This window comes from Styela clava, chromosome 13 (genome assembly GCF_964204865.1).
Source record: "Styela clava chromosome 13, kaStyClav1.hap1.2, whole genome shotgun sequence".
Classification (NCBI taxonomy): Eukaryota; Metazoa; Chordata; class Ascidiacea; order Stolidobranchia; family Styelidae; genus Styela; species Styela clava.
Window position 1 is genome coordinate 15,040,846 of NC_135262.1, and position 21,266 is coordinate 15,062,111.

At 35.3% G+C, this 21,266-nt stretch overlaps 1 protein-coding gene across 1 annotated transcript; it reads right to left on the reverse strand.

Moving 5' to 3' along the window:
- Positions 1–11,424: 11,424 nt before the first annotated feature.
- Positions 11,425–14,506, reverse strand: LOC120332996 (uncharacterized). The gene is made up of 4 exons (XM_078119524.1): positions 13,856–14,506; positions 13,417–13,461; positions 12,987–13,209; positions 11,425–12,903 (listed from the first exon to the last, which is right to left on the reverse strand). The coding sequence occupies exons 1-4, from the start codon at positions 14,181–14,183 to the stop codon at positions 12,834–12,836; spliced, it is 666 nt and encodes a 221-aa protein (XP_077975650.1). The 5' UTR covers positions 14,184–14,506; the 3' UTR covers positions 11,425–12,833.
- Positions 14,507–21,266: the final 6,760 nt, after the last annotated feature.

Sequence of the window (21,266 nt, forward strand, 5' to 3'; positions counted from 1 at the left end):
TTGTTTTATTTTTGTAAACTTTATTTAATTTTCCAATTTTCTTTTTTGTTTTTGGAATTTATTTTTTATTTTACGCGTGACAACGATGGGCCACCATAGACCAGTATTTCCAAAGAAAAATCAACAGAATTGTGTTAAACATAACTAAAATGCATTTATCATAAATGTTTTTTATTTTAAATGCTGTTTATATAAAGCAATAACTTCATTTTACCTTTCAATGTCATTCACTTTCTGTTACGTAAGAAGAGTTGACTCTTTGCCTTTATTTATTAGGCCTACATGTTTACAAACTTTAAAAGGCACAAAGTACACATTAACGATCACAATATTGAGTTTTATTTAAAAGCAGAATTTTTTTTCGTGTAAGTGCGTCGTGAGTTTTTCACTGATAATTTGGCGACGTACGAACAAAAAGTTTGGGAACCTCTGAAATGGGCAATCTTATACATTTTCACTTGTATTTAGAAAATTGCGATGAAGTTTACGATGGAAAGTGCTACTTGTTGATCACAAATGATAACCGACTAAACCTAGACCAAGCAAAAGCGAGTTGTCGAACGATCGGCGGAAATGCAGCAAATATTTACAGCAAAGATCATTTCTATAAGATGGTTGCATTAATCCGGTCACGAATCGTCATCAGGCATACTTATCATCACATATGGACGGGAATGGCATTTAACACGAAGGTAAGTCTTCACCTGCAATGTAAAACCTCAATGTTTTGTATCTATTGCATTTATTAACTTTTCGCGAAGTTTATGTTCAACTATTTCCTATTTGATCTTTTCAGACAAAAAGAATTTATTTATACAATGGAAGAACAGATGCCTACACACGCTGGGTTCTAAATAGACCATTCAATTCTGCAAGACCTTACATGGGCATTCACGTTCAATCGGATCCCAAGGAATGTTTGATGAAAATTCCTCATTCAGACTTCTTGGGGTTTTGTGGGAAATGTGATTGAAAGCGAACTTTAATATTGATACTTCGTTCAAAGTTTTCTTTTGTATATGTTTTCTATGTATTCATAAAAAGGCTGAATGAACAGCAAACTGCATAAATTTAGTAAAGACATTACATAAGAATTGCTTTTTACAATTGCTCATCAACATGCCTGAATGATGACCCCATTATTCCCGTGTCTGTTCGATTATAATAAGATGTTTTATTTTTAATATTAGTTGGCTTTACGTCAATGTGCAAGAACATCTCCCTATTGATGGTATGACATATAACCGACCAGTCGATCGCGATCTAATTTGAAGATTTTAGTCAGCATTGCCGCTATATGAATATTAGTTGGCTGTATTATATTGGCTGTATTTGTATGTCAAGTTACCAACCCTATCGAAATGCAAAGCCCAATAGGATTAGCTTACTATTTGAATGAGAACACAAAACGCTAAAATGCCTTCAGCCTAAAGCAAAATTAAGTCGATGAGTTCTCAGTACTACTTCATTGAACGAAGATGTGCGTTTACTCAAACGAAGCGGTAAACGCAAACATAGAACCAAATTTGCCACAAAAATTTGTGCGTGATACACCCGACTTTTAATGGATTTTCATAACACACATAAAACAAAACATTTCATAAACTTGTTAACTTTCCGCCTGTGTCTAAATTGACTTATAATTCAAATAAATGTACATTGGAATGCCATTATCTCCTGCGTCACACAGCTAGCTTGTGGAATTATCGAAGGTGAAAATGAAAGTAAATGAAGCATTAAAAGAAACTTCGTACTGAACCTAAATCAATACCTAAGAAATTTTCGCAAACGTTTGGAAAAATCGCTGAATATTATCTAGCAGAGTTGAATTAGGTACACGTTCGATAGACTTGGGTATAAATTTGGGCATTTTGCACTAAAAATGAATCATAACTAATAATTTACTTTTATAGTCTGCTTTATATGCCTGCTACAGGAGTATCTGGAATTAAATTTTAAAACAAAATTTGAAGAACTTTCAATACAGACAATAACGGCTCGCAATGGTAAAAGACAAAGATGATCGCAAGAAAAAAATACACAAGCAGTTGGGTGAACATCAGCTACGGGGCACTTTATTGAATGAAAATACTAAAAGTGAGTTTATTTATAAAAACTGTTGAATAAGGTCAGTTGTTCATCACGTTGTCGTATTGAAACCCTTTAGTTATAAGTGAAATATTTGCTGAAGTACTGAGGTTTGCACGCTTTCTATGGTATATAATGATTTTTTGGTGACAAATGAAAATGCACAGTGTTACTGTGAACACAGCATCATCTAATTAATTAATTGCAATAATAAAAAATAATGAAAAAACATAGTAATCCCTGCTAAGGACACACTCACAACTTAGTAGAGTCACTAGGTTAGTATTTCATTCGGCGACCCAAAGAGTTCAGCCCAAACAGTGGATCTTAGCCCGCGTTTGATAAAGATCAAATGATTGGTTGCAACTTTCAACAACACTTCATTGTGATTACGTGCCCTTTTATGGAATCGTTCTTTAAATAGAATATTTCCATTATTGATGCTTCAATTTATACGTGTTGTACATAGTACTTCATTATAACGTTATACAACAAACAGCAATTATCTGTCGAACGGTTTTCATGAAACCTAAGTGGAAATATTCTAAATTTAGCATACAAACTCTGCCAAAATATTTTTTCAAGTTCGTGTTTTCAACAGCAAAACGTAAATTCATTGTTATTGGAGTGGTGATTGTGATCTTGGCTGTGTCAATAGCTGTGCCGGTGACTTTATTGGTTCTCAAAAAAGAAACTATTCCAGATACGACGGCATCAACGCTGGCAACAACACCGGGGAATATGCATGGTAAGTAATTTCAAGCAAAAAATGATAGTCAATATTTTTTTTCGTTAGTTTTTAATCAGTTAATTGTATATTTTACAATTACGGTCAATTTCATGTCAATAACTGTCTCAGGCCTACAATCTGGTAGTGAGACAAAAATTCGTTTTCGATGTTGGACTATAATATAATAGTGGGGTTTTCAACGACAACGACGAGAAAGTGCTGCCTGTAGCATACGTAGAAAGATATAGAAAGTGTGCAAAATTCAGGATTGCTAGATTGTGGGTTGTTTACATAAGATTCGGGGTACGCGTTAGGTTGTAATACAAGCGGTTACACTTATAAATTGATCTATGCCAGCATAATACAGTTCAGGAATATTGATATTATGTGGTCAAATTAAATTTAAAATTTATGAATAATTTAAAAATATATATTGTCACGGTAGAGAGGCATCACAAACGGAATAGCCAAGGCTGATGTGAAAATGGTTGAAATGGTGCAAATCCAGGCCCGCGGACACATGCAGTCCGCAGATTCATTATCTGTGGCCCGCGTCGCATTCGGAAAGTACCGTATATGCTCGTTTTACCGCCCGATCTTGATTAATAAGGGCCCATTTGAATAGCCGTCCGTGGGAACAGAACATAAAAACGAGAATATCGGTCGGAGACCGAAGACTTATCGATCGAAACCGCGGTTTCGATTCATGACTCTATAGTGACACCGCGTGTACCATCACTAATTAATAAATAACTCGCTAATTATACGACATAATTCATCCATAATCGATATTCTCGTTTCAATATTGATAGGGCGTCGCAAAACTTTTCTTCTTTTGCGGATTTGTACCTGCGGTGCGTAGAAAAAGTCAAAATTTTCGTTATTCTCGTTCGAATCATACTTGAGAACTGGAAATGACAATATATTTATTATTGTAACGATCGATCTTATCTATATGTGACTTCACAAACAAACAACCTGACAAAACAACAAGCGTCCGTGCTTGAATAAGGGCCCGGTTAGTGAGTTTGGTAAAAATATGGGCCCGGGCTAAAAAACGAGAAAATATACGGTAATCAAAAAATTGCATTTTGTGTTGTTTAGTCATAAAATTAACCAGAAAAATTTTCTGACGTATTGTTACATCACTAATGTCACTGAATTGACTAGTGATATGGCTAGCTGAGGCAACGTTTGGTCGGGAATATATGCTTTCAATTTTGGCATCATAGAAATCTAAAAATCGAATGAGGAAAATGATGCCTATATGTCGGAAAATTTAGTAATTACTCTCCTGTACCTCACATTGTGTAATCAATCAATCTGTTATTTTGTAAAATAAGTTTGAAAAAAAAAGTTGACAAATTCAAACAGATTTTTAACTAGATGTGGGAAGAAAAACACCACAATGCTCACTTGATATGTCTGCAAGTTGTGTCGATGAAAAAAGAATATAATTTAGAACGACATTTTGAAATCTTGTGAGCAATGAGCATTTCCAGAGTCAAGATTTTACTTAAATTTGCGGAAGCACTTTTTCCGTTATGAAGAGTTTGAAATCCTACACTAAATGTAGATATAGAAAGAGTTTTGTAGGTTTTAGAAAGTTTTTTGGTGGTTTTTACATGCCTTAATGTGTTAGCGTAATAAATGACAAATACTGATCAATGTGTTTGCACAATAAAAGTGTTTGTTATGTATTGCACTGTTTACATATTCTTGGCACTATTGTGGCCCGCGAACAATGCAAAAATAATTTTGGGGCCTCGAAGCCGATAACCTTGGACCACACTGAGTTAGACAGAGGATCCGGCAAGTTTTAAATAAAATAAATTTGAAATGTTTATCGCAGGATCGACTGTATCTATGAGCGTACAGCAAAAAAGCAAGACTTATTAACATTTTCAAAAAAGTCTAATTTCAGTATACCATGATATAATTTATATACTACATAAGCATGTAACTATGACATTGATATATGTTTTGAGGAATATTTTTATTTGCGTTTATGTTTTCTCAGAATTTTGTGAAGTAAAAAATGAAAAAAGAGGTCTGTGTTACTGGACTGAAATCCATCAAAAACCCGATGTCGATTATTTACGAGCAGTTTCTATTTGCAAACAAATGTCGATGGAAATTGCTGTCATACGGCAATATGATCGCATTGTTAATTCGTTCATTTCTTCGAAATTGCTGAAATCGTATCCTCCACATCGTTATTGGACAAGCGCATGGACAAATATGACTGTTGATTTGAAGGTATAAACGTAACTACCGTCAAGTGTGTTAGATTTATAACTTTTCTTAGAGTTTATCATGATGGATTGGTTTTGAAGATGTGCGTTACTATCGATGTGCTTTTGCAGAACCAATTTTATAATCAACATGATCAATGGTCTCCGATTATGCTGACGTCATTGCTTAATATTGATGTCTATAGATAAGACTTATGATCAGATATAACGTTTGAATCTCGCATAGGTCCTGTGCGCAGACTTAGATCGGGTTGGGGAACGCAGTGGCAACTGTTTTATCACCTCAAAAAAGATCCCATCACACGTCTCACGAAAATTGTATTGTATTAAGATTCACAGTTTATCTACTATAATATAGATTTTTAATCTTGACTGTATTTTCACGGTTAATAATGAATAAATATTTATTTTATGATAATCCAAATATTTTTTTAAAGATTTTCTCGCCCACGATTTCTTTCGAAGGAATAAAGGTTGAGAAATATTGGTTTAATCATGTCAATGTGCACATTGGACCTTTTCATTTTTTTGATTTGTTATTTCATACATAAAATATTGCTTTTGCTCTACATCCGCGACCAAATTTATAGGACTATTCTGAAAACTTCATCATTGTAAAGCAAGTTCGATATTTTTTTCCACGTGTATTATAGTGGATTCGGTTTTTCTGCTATCGTCGCACACAACAAAGTTGTCAGTCATCGTATACAATTCAATTTATCGTCCATTTCAAATCAAAAAGTTTTTCTCAAAAAGTTTCATAACTTGGACTATTAAATCAACGAACTTACATTCCTTGCTTGACCGCATTGAACAATAGTGCCCAAATTTAAAAGTTTCTGATAAAAGACTGCAGTCCCTACTTCCAATTTTGCCTTTATAATTTTCAGAGATTGAGTAGGAAGAATTATATTTTTTCTGATCAGATTGTTGAAATCATCGATCAAATCAATATTTTCTCAAGATTTGAAGATCAGATACGTGATGTTGACTCAATGCTACAAAGCTGTATAAACATTTCAGCTTTTCGAACTTTAATTCTCTGCCTTTGTCGTAGATTACCAACATAATTCAGTTCGCTTTATTTTGTGTAAACGTTAACATATTGATTATCCAATATTACAACTATCTAGATTTTACATCAAGTTTAATACCATTAATCTTCTTTATTTATTTCAGACTAGAGTGGTTTCTCCTCCGGGTACTGTAGACTTCTTCTTTTGGTATGGAATATTTGATGCTCCTCAGCAGAAAACGTGGACAAGAATTGTTTTGATTGTCAAAGATTTTGCTGCTTGCACTGTTGTCAATTCTGATCCTTCCAGAATGACCTATGGAGCTGTGTGTTCGTTTCCCATACCATGATATTTTTGGTGCAGCTCACAAACCTTCTATATACAGGGTGATCAGACAGTGTAGACAAATGTTTTAGTGAAATATCTACAATATAGCAAAATAGCATTACAAATATAAATAATAGAATTCATTTTTATTTTTCGATATATCCTCCCTTTGCCGTCATCACACGCCTCGATCTGAGTGGAACTTAACTGCACGAGACACGTATAGTTTCTTCCGAAATCTTGTCCCAATAAGTCATCAACCTATGCTTTAGAGAAGTTCTGAGTTCCTCGCACCACTAGTGGTACGCAAGCAGCTTTGAATTATTACAACAATTAATTTTTCTATTCGCTGAAGAACGTTTATAGCGCTACCGATCTTTGTCTTTTAAAGATCGCCCTCGTCCGTCACTGACCATTCAAAACGGAACGGGCATGTTTTTGCCATTTTGCATGATATGTCATAGTGCGTCTGCATTAGATGAGGGAGCGTTCGTGTTAACGGCTAGCACTGTTCAAAGTGTATTCGAGCGAGGTTTCGGATAATTTAGCGATTATGATAAGATGTATCGTGACGTAACGAACAAATTGGCAAAAACGTGCCCGTTTCGTTTCAGGTGGGCACAGGGGCGTAGCAGAAAATTTTCAAAGGTAGGGGGTTCTGTCCGATCGAACGCTGGAATGCGCGTGTTTTTAGTAGTCTTGGGGGTTCTAAAAAACATTTCAAGCTACGAAAAATTGCTATCTATGGACTATGATACCGAAATATGATTTTATTTTTTTTACATTTCAAAAGGGGGGGGGGGGGGTCAACCCGCAAAACCACCCTCCCTGGCTACGCCACTAGTTGGAAAGTAATGGGCGAGGGCGGTCTCTAACGACAAGTACGCCGTTTAGCGAATACAAAAGTTAATTGTTGCAATAATTTAAAGCTGCTTTCGTACCACGTGAAATACTCCCGTGTATCAGACTGACAACAACTAATCTTAAGTCATAAATTGATGACCTGTTGGGACAAAATTTCAGAAGACACCATACGTGCCTCGTGCAGTCAGGTTTCAATCAGATCGAGGCGTGTAGTGAAGGAAAAGGGAGGATATATCGAAAAATAACAATGAATTTTAATATTTATTTTTACAATGATATTTTCTGAAAAATATTTTTTTCTTTATCACATTTTTAATGTAGATATTTTAAATAATAAACATTTGTCTACACTTAGTTTGATCACCCTGTATGTTGCATTCTATATCATTTTTATTTTACGTGTTGATTTGAAGGTAATTACATATCAACAATTTAATGATGATAACAAAGCAATAAATAATATTATGTGTCCGAGGTTGTTTATTTAGCGCGAAGAATTTGTTTTCTTGAATTTCTTCTTTACTTTCGACTGTGAGGTTTTGCGCTTATCTCTGGACTAAATCGCAACCTCCATCTTTCCACTTGTCACAATGGTCAGTTTCCCCGACACCTTTTTTGTATTTGTTTGTTTTCCGTATAATATAGGCGGATAAGACATGACATATAGTCAGTTAGATCATAAAATCTCGACACGAAAGTGTCAGGTCCCAATAACATCTCCATAGTGAATTAACAACAACAGTAGCATTATTTAAACGTTTCGCTGTCGTTTGTATATCAGCTTGCTGACAAAACGGTCCCAAATGCTCCATCAAAATTCGAAGAAATACTATTTGCATTTGCGAATATTTAGGTCGATTTGTTTAATGAAAGAACACAGGCCGACTTGAGTCACCCGCAATTTACAATTTCCAAGATACTTTGAGGGAACAATGCTTGAAAATATTGGTCGCAAATCGAAGCCTTTATATTTACGTTTGCAATGTCGCTGAAAAGCCTCTTTCTGATTGTACAAACTTTTGTTTGTTTGTATGACTTTTTACAAGCACATTTCTGTACTTAATTACCTAACTTAGTTTCGAATAATTAAAAGGTGTGTTGCATTTTAATAACTGAATATGGAGTTGGTTAATTGAATTTTGAATGAGCTATCTTCAATTAGTCTTTGTAGGGGTAGGCTATTTATTCAATCACACATATTATATACTACTCCATAAAATGTTGAACAAAAAGTTTTCTCAAGTCCGTTTTCCATGATCTGGTAGGTTAACATTCATCTCGTTTTGTGATGCCAAGTAAAGTAGTGCTTCCTTTCAACCTATTTAGTTTTTAGTAGCATCTTACTCTAAATCAGTGGTTCTGAAACGCTGGGGCGCGTAGACAATTTTTCTAGTGGATGTGAAGCTAAGTAAAAATATAAATATTTGTAAGGTTTGATCTTGTCCGCCTTTATTAGATATTTACATTTCTTTATTTCAAATATTTACGTTTCATCCACACATTTTCAACATGTTTTTGAATAAAACATACTTTCGGCTCACTATCTGTTATTTGTAGCTTATTGTTAGCTAGTTGTTTTTGAAGGGGGGCACAAGACATGACAAACTCTAAAAAGAGGGCATGTCGATTTGCCAGACTCGTTTTATTGAGAATATTCAAAACTGTTGTCTGAATCATAAATGAAAATAATTAGCACCAAACAAATAAAGACAACTGATACGGAATATAAAACTAATACTCACGGAAACAACTCCATATAACAGCCTAGTACCAAAACGACAGATATACAATCAATGTAAACCAATAAATATAAATGCAACACAAATCGGACTGTAGACATGCAAATATCATAATGTTACTGAACGATCCGAAATACAGCCTAAAAGGACGCTATACATGGAGACTACTACATGAATTCAAACCACAACGCTATTTAGTGCAATGTAATCTTAAACTGCCATAACAAGAAATAAATTCTTAACTGTTACCACCAGAATTGCAATCCTAAACATCTTACTGAGCTTAGAGGGACGATGATGAATTCAATACGTAAAACGACGACACATGAAAGAGAAAAAGGCGACACGTCGGATGCAAAAAACAACACAGTAAAGATGACGACGACGAAATAGCGATAATCATCACGATGACAATTGCAGATGCCCGAACTAAACAAAAACCTAGGATCATTCCAACTGGCGAGAAAGCCACCTCCACGACTATCCGCAGCAAGTCATTCTTCTAGGAGGCATATTTTCGATGCGGGCCGATTATGCATGTCATTTATAGTTTCAACCGCGACAGTTCGGACGCGTCCGTCAGAAACCTGGTGAATTTGACTGACACGACCAAGTTGCCCACGTCCTCTTGGTGCAACGGTGTCAATAACAAGCATCAGATTTCCATCTTGCAAGTTTCGTTGTTATAACACTTAACACTTCTTGCTTAATACCCAATCCTGCCTGCAAAAATTAAAATTATAGAGAGTTAATTTATATATGAACAAAAGGGACTTCCTGAAGTATGCGCACCAAGATGGCGCACCAGGTTAGGGTTCAGGTTATGCGACATATTGGCATATCCAGAGTGTTATAAACACATCTGTTTTGAAAATAATCTTTTTCTTGATTATAACCCCTGGTTTGAGATATCTTGCTTCTTGGTAGTTGAAAACGTAATTATCGTCATATGCCAGGTATGGAAGTTCGACCCCGTCTGTAAAAAGGGCTTAGATAACTGTGGAGGAAATACTAAATAATTTTTCAAGAGAATAACCTAATTGGCAGATATTCAATCTGCAATACATCAAACTAGTTTATACAGATAGGAACTCATATTTTGCAGAATATTTCAATAAATTTTATCACACCAATATATTTGCACTGTTGAAGGTTTTTGTTTGCGTACAGAATTTTATGTTTTTCGATCTTTTAAGACCGAAGTAGCATGCTTATAACTTGGATATTGCTGATTCCCAGAACGTTTCATTAAGCAAACAACATTTGATAAAATATTATAATACTGGTATATGTATTGGGTTTCGAGTAAAACTACCTTATATGCCATAACTAACAGTTGAGGTTGCGTGAAACTAACTACCTTTTCTTCCTATATATGCCTTTGCGCTCGTGAAACCGTATGCGTATTACGCAAGGATGCTTTAGCAAGAGTGTAAATGGCTATTCTAGTCAATTCAAGAGTCTTGCTGCACACGAACACAAATATATTTATATGTCTTAACCTTGATTTTCTTCCGGCGACGTGAGAATGCAGAGTCGCCCTAAAGCAGTGATGTTGTCAACTCCAGGGGGTCCGTTCTCTGCGAATGCATTCAAATAAGGGTAAATCATAAAATTGGACGTTTCATTGGATGTTCACCACTTTTCTTCTATAATATGCTCTATAAAAGTAGGTACTGATGCTACTTTACAAAAAAGGTCCGGATCCTTATCGTTCGACAAAGGTGAAGTGGGCTTGAAAGAGTGACAATTAGCCTGTATCACCAGCTTGGCTCCATCGCACCAACCGCATCGACCCTATAGCTCACAGCTGAATGTCAGGTTATGATAAGAATTACCTTTACTGTACATGTGCCAATACAATGACCTGTGCTAGTGAAACTCTCAGCACCAAGAGGAATAAAATGTTGACATTTTGTGTCCAATAATGATAGCTTAATAAAAGATACCTGCTATTCAACCACTAAAATGTGAGAGTCATTGATCTAGTTTAGTAGATGAAGAGAAGAGCGGTTCATATCGTCAACAACGATGGTCCACATCGTGCAAGAAATGAAAAATTTACAAATGAATCTATGGGTCCACTCTGTGTCCAATATGAAAATAATCCTGTCCCATCCCTGCGAACTGAATAAATGCTATAACGACCACTGTGATACCTGATGTAGTTCAGGATATGAGTTGGGAAAAACAGAAGTCCATGTAACAATATTTTGTCTGATGTGTCGATCTAAAATTTAGTATAGACACGGGAAAATAGTTGAAATGAATTGGAACGAAGTGACACCATAGCACATTTCTATAAATATACAAAAATTGAAAGAGCATACAGCACCAATAATATGTCCGTCAGATGTCATATATAGTCTGTTATTTTATTATCATCAAATTCTTTCTCCCTCGAATTGTATCTCTTCATCTGATCTATGGAAACTATGATACAGACTTTAACGTAAGAACCAATATTTATATCATACCTCCAAACATAATCATTATATTTCAATTCCAGCTTTATCCTGATTCCTATTTTTTTAATTTCGATTTTTCTGTGCAAATCACTTTGGTATTTTCAAAAGTATAACAAAGAGAAATGCAATACCACTCAATCATACGTTACAGAACACGGATGAATTAGGAACGATTAACGTTTACATTATATAAGAAACAAGTGAATGAAAATGCCACACATAAAAGGCATAATATTCAATTTGTTGTAGGAATATTTGATGAACATATATGAAATTAAGTAGTTCATTCTACAAAGTGGGAATACCTGAACACCATTGTATAAATTTATTAGGCAGGGTATGAAATGTGATGACTATTTGATTTAAAATTTAATCAGATATTTGTCTTCCTTATTACATTGATGAAGTTACATTTAACGAAAAAATATATATACCATATCATGACTAACATACAATATAAAAGATGTTTTGACCACCTTACCACGTACAAGTATAGTATTTCAATCCCCTTTATCACCGCGTACATGAAACTCAAATATTTCAATCCCAGTCATTTCTGAACTTAGCTGAGAATACCAGTAATTTAAAGATGGGCATGCACTTTGACGTGAAACCAATCAAAATTAAAAAGAATTTTTTTTTTATTATCGACAACCATATTGACTGAGGAGGTCATTATTCATTCATGGTGAATTAGAAAATCCCATATATAAGCCTCTTTGTCTTGGAATTTTATATTAAAAAATCGTGGAATCATTTTTCCCTGTCGCTTCAAGCGCACTTTGCATTTAAAATCTTACTAACATTGAACATTTTTGCTGCCATACGAGGATGCAACTGTGTGTGTCCCCACTTTAAGACATTGCTCACTTGTATGATTTTTCCAACTGCCTTTATCCATATAAATATATATACTTAGATGCGTCGATTACATTGATATTGAATTTTGCATTCTTGGAATAAATTAACTTACTCGTAATTAACTCTTAGAACATTTCCATCAATTTGCAGTACTCATTCTTTGAATGTAAATAAGCTTGTTATTATCAATTTGCGTTCACGATTTTGGTGAATAATTTGTAAAAAACGATTCTTGGGTATATGTCTCCACAACTGTAAAACTGTTCATTCAGTCAATTTTATATATATATATATATATACATATATAAAGCAGAAATAAAGACCAAATGTGACTTTGAACGAAGAAGCCATATTAAAATTCGCGTTTAATCACATTTCACACAAAACCCCAAGAAGTCTGATTGAAGAATTATCATCAAACATTCCGTGATTTACATGATTTGGATCCGATTGAACGAGAATACCTATGTAGGGTCTTGCAGGATTTAATGGTCTATTCGGATACCAGCGTGTGTAGGCAGCTGTTCTTCCACCGGATAAGTGAATCCTTTTTGTCTGAAAGATCAAACAGGAAAAAGTTCAACATAAACTTTGCGCAAAGTAATAAATGCAAATGATACAAAACATTGTAGTTTTACTTTGTGTTTAATGTCATTCCCGTCCATATGTGAACGTAAGAATGCCCGATGACGATTCGTGACCGGATTAATGCAACCATCTTATAGAAATGATCTTTGCTGTAAATATTTGCTGCATTTCCGCCCATGTTTCGACAACTCGCTTTTGCTTGGTCTAGATTTAGTCGGTTATCATTTGTGATCAACACGTAAAACTTTCCATCGTAAACTTCGTCGCAATTTTCTAAATATAAGTGGGAATGTGTAAGATGATTTGGATATATTAAATATATATAAAACTGTCATGTTGTTTTCGAATATTTTTATATTACAAGCTGTGAAACGTATATCTAACTTCGCGGTTTCTAGCTCGGTCTGTAGAAAAATATTGGTTGGTCAGTGGTCTTTTATACTAAGCAGAACTAGGTAAGAATATTTTTGTATATCATACCTAGCTGTCTTCTAGTCAAACATTTTCTTTCCAAATCCGCAATTTCTGAATGATAAGAATAAAATTATATTCAATAATATTGAGTTATAAAAACTTATAGCAATGTTTGTTTTGATACGCGTTAGTTGAAAACACACATGAGTAAGTGATAGTTCTCGATTTGGAAGGCTGTTCGCGTGAAAGGTTTTTGCTAAAACGCAAAATTAATATTTCATTTTCATTTGTTTTAGTTATATGATATTAATAAATTTATCAATGTTAAAGGTTAACTATGCAACCAACCACGCTAGGCATTAGATATGCACTTTCCAAAAGATTGTTAATTAGTAACTACTTAGAATGCATGATGCATGATTAAACCCCGATGAGAATGCCTCATCGATCCATTTGTCACTTAATGTTGTCAAAAACCTTCCTTAATATTCTTAATAAAATTTACCTCGATGAATTCTTCGAAGTTCAGTTTCATCGGCAACACCAGGGGCGCCTACTGCACCTTTCAATCCATTTGCACCTGGTGGTCCTAATAAACCTTGCCGACCTGTGTTACCAACATTTCCTTTCTCTCCCTTCATTCCAGGCGGTCCCTTTTTGCCGGGAGGTCCATTAACTTCAGATCTGAATTGGGGTCGACGTTGATCCTCACTTCCGAACACATCATCTAACTCTTCACAGACCATTCTTTTCTTATTGCCGTGACCTTGTACAAGACATGAGCTTAAAGCCAGCATCAAAATAGACACATAAATGATTTTGCACAAATTCATTTTCAATGTCAATCTATCCACCTGAGTTCCAAATCGAACACGGTATCTATCTTGGTACTGATATTCCTTGCTTCTAATTTCTATCGTGACACGCTATTTGTAGTGTAGTAAAATATCTATTTTCTGTTTATTTTGTATGCTGTTAAACGCCGATTTTTTCGGGCGTGTGTGCGCGTTTGTTGGAAATTTCTAAATATTTTTTAAACCTGAATACTGAAATTATCTTAATTTATATTTATAGGCGATCCCGTTATTCTGGATCTATTCACAAAAGAAAATGATATGTTAAATTATTTTACATTTCCCCTAAACCAACTTTCGGATTAACAACAACTTCATTTATGATTATATACGCAAGTAGAGTAATGGAATAATAAAAATGAAAATTCTGAAATATTGGCGCTGCGGTCTAATTTCATATCGTGAGAAACTTCACAAAAATATTTCTCATAGTCATGCCACACTAGAATTTCAAGTGGGTTCTGTTTTGCAGAAAGATTGCATAACAATATTAGCTAAAATACAATGGTTAAGTTTGGAGCAATTGTGATCGATTGAGTGAATTTATAAGCAACGGATGCATAAGGAGCCAACTGAACAAAAAATAAACAAGATATCGAAGCTAAATGCCCGTTTTTCTTCATGAATAGGCAAAGGTTGGCCATTGATTTTCATTTAAAAACAAGAAAAATATACGCGTTGGCGGTGAAATATATTTGTATAAATTATCATTGAATGGAATAAGCAATTTGCCAGAAATTTATACGTTGGGCGTGCGAATTCCGGTCTTTCCAATTTTACTTACTATACCAAAGTAACGACATTAGTGCATTCACTGGAACCTTGTTTCATGTGCGACAAAATGATAATTCAAACGAGGCTTAAATCCAAATATACCTATTGGAATATTTTACACACAAATTTCTTTAATTGAACGATGGTTTATATGCCTGTTCAAATTCTTACACTTACAAAATCCATTGTCGAATTGAACAGTATACGAAATGGCAAAAGTTTATAAAATATTCAAAGTCTTTTATTATTGCTAATGATTTGGTGTCTGCGAGACTAACTACTTATCCTTCTTCTATGTTTTTGTGTCGGCGAAGATGTCTGACCTTGATCAGACGAAACGTTACAGAAATTTATTTGTGTTAGTGTGCAGCAAGACTCTTGAGTCCTATATTATTTCTCACCTTTTCATAACCCATGCCTTAGATCAGGGTTACTCAACTGGTGGACCGCGGGCCGAATCTGGACCTTTCGAGTATTGGATTAGGACCGAACCTAATTCTTCAATTTGGATCATTAGCCCCACTTTAGCAGTTTCCTTTTATAAAATGACTTTTGAATATATGACAGTTTTGAATATATATATATGAAAAGAACTATAACTCCATAATAAGCAATCTTGATTTGCTAATAATCATTAACTGACCGAGGAAGTGCGCGTTTGAGGTTGTGGAAATATAATTTCTGGAAAGACCGGACACAAATAATTTTGAAGTTTTGTATGCGGATCTTTGGTAAAAATAGTTGAGTTGCCCTGCCCTAGATCCAATCATTTTTTCTGCTATTATTGAAATTTTTCTTATACAACAATGATTAGGTAAGTAAGTGAGATCATATGAAATTCACTGCAATGTATCTAAACTGCATAGTACCGTTATTGATCTTATTGAGCGAATTCAATGTTCACATTCTTTCCTTATATCATTTCAACGATTTATATTTCCAGTTCATATTACAAATAAGTTTTACATAATTTCACATGATGTATGTCAGGGTGGTCCAAACCCTGGTACGCGGCCGCATGCGGTCCTCGGACACATTCCGTGGTGCCCGAGAAACAATTTTAGCGTATACTGAACCACTAACAGATATTTGTATTCATTAGCAGAGTATTCAAGAGTTTTTTTGCTAATCCAACTGGGGTTGGGATCCCGAGATTTGAACCCTTTTCCTAATCCCGATGTTAGGAATGATGTTTGTTAAAATCACGAATTTCAATGTTGCATCTATAAACGTCAAACAGGTGTCAATATGAGAATGGCGTTCTGTGATCGGTGCGAAAAGAATGTAATTATTGTCTTGTGCAGACAAGACCCAGCCGATGAGATTAGTCGCGCTTTTCTTGTCAACTTCGCACTGTAAGCTTGCGTCAAGCAACTCCTTATCCCAACCTAAACGGACTTGTTACTTATCGATCTTTAGATCGGTAAGTATGTTGATAGGTATTTATTTGTCTGTTTGTTTGTCTGAGATGAACGCGATATCTCACAAAGGCGTGGTTGAATCAATAAATATTAACTGGCTAATTATACGACATAATTCATCCGAAATCAATAGGCTTCTGGTTCGAGATATGATGAATGCACATGCAAAATTTGGAGCAGATTCAACCACGCCTTCGTGAGATATCGCGTGCATCTAACAGACAAATACCTATCAACATACTTACCGATCTAATGATCGATAAGCAATGACACAGAAAAACTGGGAGGAGACGTATTTCCTTATTCACAACAACGGTAAATCACAGTGACTGGTGTGTTTTCAAGTAATATCTGTCACGAAATAATATAATTTGAAGCGACTGTACAAAATCAAAGACAAAAAGATGCGGAAAATACCCCAAACTTCTTGGGAAGCAATTTTAAAACAACCCAAGTCTTTATATATTTTCCTTTGAAATTAAACGCCGCCCATGCAACATAACAATAGGCTGATTAGAATGATATCTTCAACACATCTAAAGTAAGTAAACTCGCAATATTTTAATCACATTTTTTTTTTAGATTGCGGCCCGCGAGACCTTCTCAAAAGTTTTTGCGGTCCTTCAACCTCGCAACCTTGGACTATCCTGATGTATATCATTTCAGGATAATCTGTAGTTGGCAAAGCCACCCTAGTTGAAATACAAAGAAATCAAATCATTCTAAAAATAACGAATTGGAAGATGAATGAAAATGTATATGTATACTAAATAACTGACACTAATAAAAGCTAATCTAGGAATTTGGCATTGGGTTACATCGTTTCTTGATATTCATTCATGTGTCTTCTCATATGCAATTTTAAGTTTCATTTTTGCAGGAATGCTTTTCCACACATGCTGCAACTGCATAGGTACATACAACTCAGTTTTTTACTTTAGCAACACCACATATCTCGAATTTGAATTGATATTCGTTTGAATGTCTCCTCATATGCACGTTTAGATTTGCGCAAATCCCCTATCACAAATGCTGCAACTGAACAGCTTTTCACTGGTATTATATGTTTACGCATATGCATATCGAGATAATAAATTCAAATTTCAATCTGATAGATGTCCTTTTTCTCAAACGAAGCATATAAACTTTGACCAAGGAATAAAAAATAAATTTTGCGTTTAATTACATTTCACATGAAGCTCCAGGAAGTCTGGCAGTAGTAGGTTCAAACATTCCTTGATTTGCACTATTCGTATTCGATTCAGCGTTGTTCATGCAGGATTGGATGGTCTAATTTTTCTTTTTCTTGATAAAGGCTAATTATGAAAGTTGCAAATAGTAAACGAGAATATCGGTCCGAGACTGAAGACTGATCGATAGAAAATTAGGGGATCCCCCAAAACAGCGCTCTTACTCCATAGTGACACCTTGTGTTCCATCACTAATTAAATAAGAACTCGCTAATTATACGACATAATTCATCCAAAATTAATAGGCTTCTGGTCCGACATATGATGAATGCACATGCAAAATCTGGAGCAGATTCAATCTCGCTTTCGTGAGATATCGCGTGCACCTAACAGACAAACAGACAAATACTTATCTACATACTTACCGATTAAATCAATAAGCATTAAATGCTGCTAATGTTTCAAGAAATCAGGGCTTTCCTTCATAGGTAAAGGCTTACACATTCGTGTTCTATAATATATCAGTCCCGTCCATATGTTAAGATAATTATTCCCGATGAAAATACGTGACTGGATTAACGCAATCATCCTATAAATATGATCTTTTCTGTAAATATTTGTTGCATTTCCGTTGATGTTACGACAAATCGCTTTTGCTTTATTGGACACGTAGTGGACATAACGATCGTTTCAATATTATGTTGTTGTTCTTGTTCTTGTTCTTGTTCTTTGACACGTTTTTAAAAAGTCGCTTTTCTCTTTGATTACTGGACTAATTGCTTTGAAATTTTCAGTGGTTGAAGATGAAATTTTTCTCCAGAAGGCTATTACTTTTATTTATTTCAAATATTTCTGTTAGCTCTGTAAGATTTGTTTTTGTTTGCTATGACGTCACTAAACGTTCTGCGGATATCGGACGCCATTTTGTGTCCAACGGACCATCTTGCAATTTCAATTCACGCTGTCACAAGACAGGAGTTCTGGTACCGTAACACGAGTTATTAATTATTAATTTAACGAGTTTTGTTCGAAATAACCGTGTTCTTGAAATATATGACGGTCAGAAATGCAATTAGAAGCCCAATGTTTTCACGCTGTCACAAGACCAACAATTGTCAACCAATTTGCGACCACCGTGTTTTGTCTGTTTGATTGCTGTATGGCTGCGTATGCGATAGTCTCGACGCAGCATAAACGATGATCAAGGCTTGAAATCCGTGGTCGCACACTGGTCGTTCGGTCGCAAATACGTCTTTCGAGTGCCGTACTTTGGGGATTTGTATAGCTTCAACCCTTTGTCGTAGAAAGTTAATACGAGGTTTAGCGTGTAGAATAAATGCCGCCAATGCACCCACGGTGAAAAAATTAACGGGTTAGATATAATTGGTTTTTGTTTTATAGCGGTTTGAATGAAATTGTCCGCAGACTGGCTACACCACCCTAGGCCTGGTGAGTTGTCCGTGTAGTCGAATTGTCCATCAGCCCTAAACGGCTATGACAGTCACTGTACCAAAAATTGTACCCCGATTCGGCTGGTGTTAAGTTGACGCATGTTATTTAGTAACGGCAAATTTGGTGTGCGGACACTAATAAAAACAATTATCAAGAAAAACACTAATCACACGTGAACAGGTTTGTAGCCTAATTGATATATTGACGTGGCCAGCATTGTTAAAACAGTATACACGCAGAGAGAACAAAACGAAAATGAATGTTTAAAAACATTTCGCATTGATATGGTCATAGTAAGTCACCCTGCAAACTATTTACACATCTTATATAGGCTAGTTGAATACTCATTTAGTATTCGTTCCATCGCTGTTATTTCTGCGACACGCTGCACACCTTTGTCGCCGTTCACTTCCTATTCGGGAACCTGAAATATCCTTATTGATATTCGCTTTGTTCCTGCATTCAAAAGCGATACAATATATAGGTATCTTGCACCGGTACGTCAAGCAGTAGACAAAAATAATGTAACAAACCTGGAGTCTCGGTTAGCGCGTATACCTGCAGTTTTCGTCGCCTGGTAACCGTTGGTCAAGCATGAATGCGTCAGAATTGCAGTAGTGTAGGTTTTCTAGCAAATTTAGCCTACCGTATTTGTTAATTTTGACAAGAGCAAATTGAATTGGATTTAATATGCCAGAAAAGAACTGTTGGACAATCGAATAGCAGGCCTACAGCAACAGGTACCGGTACTGGTAAGGCTTTGACCACTTCCCAGAGAACTAGCGGGCCGATCCGAATGAAATTGGGTGTGAACCCTGAAAGTGTTACAAAACTGACACAGAACAATTTTCAGAACGATCGGTCAAAGGGAAGAGAGCCAAAAACAGCCTTTTAGTGGCCGGAACAGGCTACCTGTCAATCAAGCCATCCTTCATGTCACGCTAGAGTGATTTTGGCGTTTGGAGGCCGTTAAATTCCGTCTCGGGGCGGAAAAGCGTTTGCCGGAGTATTGGGAATTTTTCAAGTGACATTGGGGTGGCATTCACTATTCACTTAAGTCGCAAATCAAACGAGTATCTACAAGTGAACTGGTATTCCTTCTCTCCTAGTTTCTATAATGACACGCTACCTATATACCCTTTTTTAAATTTTATACCTTAAAGTGCTGACTCTTTCTAGGGTGTACATGTGAGAACGTTGACGTTGCCGAAAATCAATCACCAGTTTGATATCGTGAGAAACTTCACAAAAAGGTTTTTCATGTTCATTCCAGACTTTATAAGTGACCTCCTTTGTGCTATACCCGATGGATACAAGAGAGGCTAACTATAAACAACCATAGTATTTGACTTCTCTCGAATACAAACATGAAGCTGGTAAAAAAATGTTTCTCGAAGATGTTCATCATAGGTTTTCATCATTCTTTTATACGGGTTTTCGTTACAGTTGAATTAAATTTAAACCGGGAAATACACATATGTTCGTCTCCATTAAGCAACGTTATGACTATCATTTACTATTTCAACAACGATGAGCATCCGCTTCATTTATATGTACAATCGTATCTTTCTCCCATCACTATAGAACTTCGCATTACATCCTACATATTCATTTCACATCAAATCACAAATATTACACTATAGATATGAGGTATTTATTAATATTAGATTGATATTGATTATTAATATATCGTACTAACATTTGAACCTAACTAACTACAAAAGGTTTTAAAATAAAGTCTCTGTTATGTGATGCTAGCTAGCATCGTTAGGTCATATATACGCGTCACTATACCTTTAAACTTGCTTACCTTCAAACACAATTATCTGTTGGGGTTACGCGAGACAAACGCGGATCTGCGTATAATGGATGCTGTAGCAAGAAAAAAGATGACCATTTTAATCGACATAGGAATCTTGCCGCACAATAATGCAGACCAAATCAAACAGATTTTCCAACTTGTCCTGGGAGAAAAGTACTTTCTGGGCATGTTTGCAAGGTTTGTCGGCGCTAAAAAAATATAATCTAAAACTGCATTAAGAAACACCCCATCAATATCATCATATAGCCAGCGAAGAATACAAAAATATAAATATAGCTATATCTGATTCTCACTTGCAATATTGCTTAATTCTAATCCAATGCCTGTACCACTGACTCTCACGTGGCTTTATTTTGAAACAAAGCAAATTAAGTTCAATTAAATAGAAAAAATAGTTTTTAGT

Excerpts from the sequence above, each read along its gene's own strand:
- LOC120332996 (XM_078119524.1), bottom strand. The coding sequence starts at position 14,183 with ATGAATTTGTGCAAAATCATTTATGTGTCTATTTTGATGCTGGCTTTA. Across the intron at positions 13,462-13,855 it reads ACTTCGAAGAATTCATCGAG|AAATTGCGGATTTGGAAAGA; the intron begins GTAAATTTTATT and ends CTTATCATTCAG. Across the intron at positions 12,904-12,986 it reads GGAATGACATTAAACACAAA|ACAAAAAGGATTCACTTATC; the intron begins GTAAAACTACAA and ends TTGATCTTTCAG.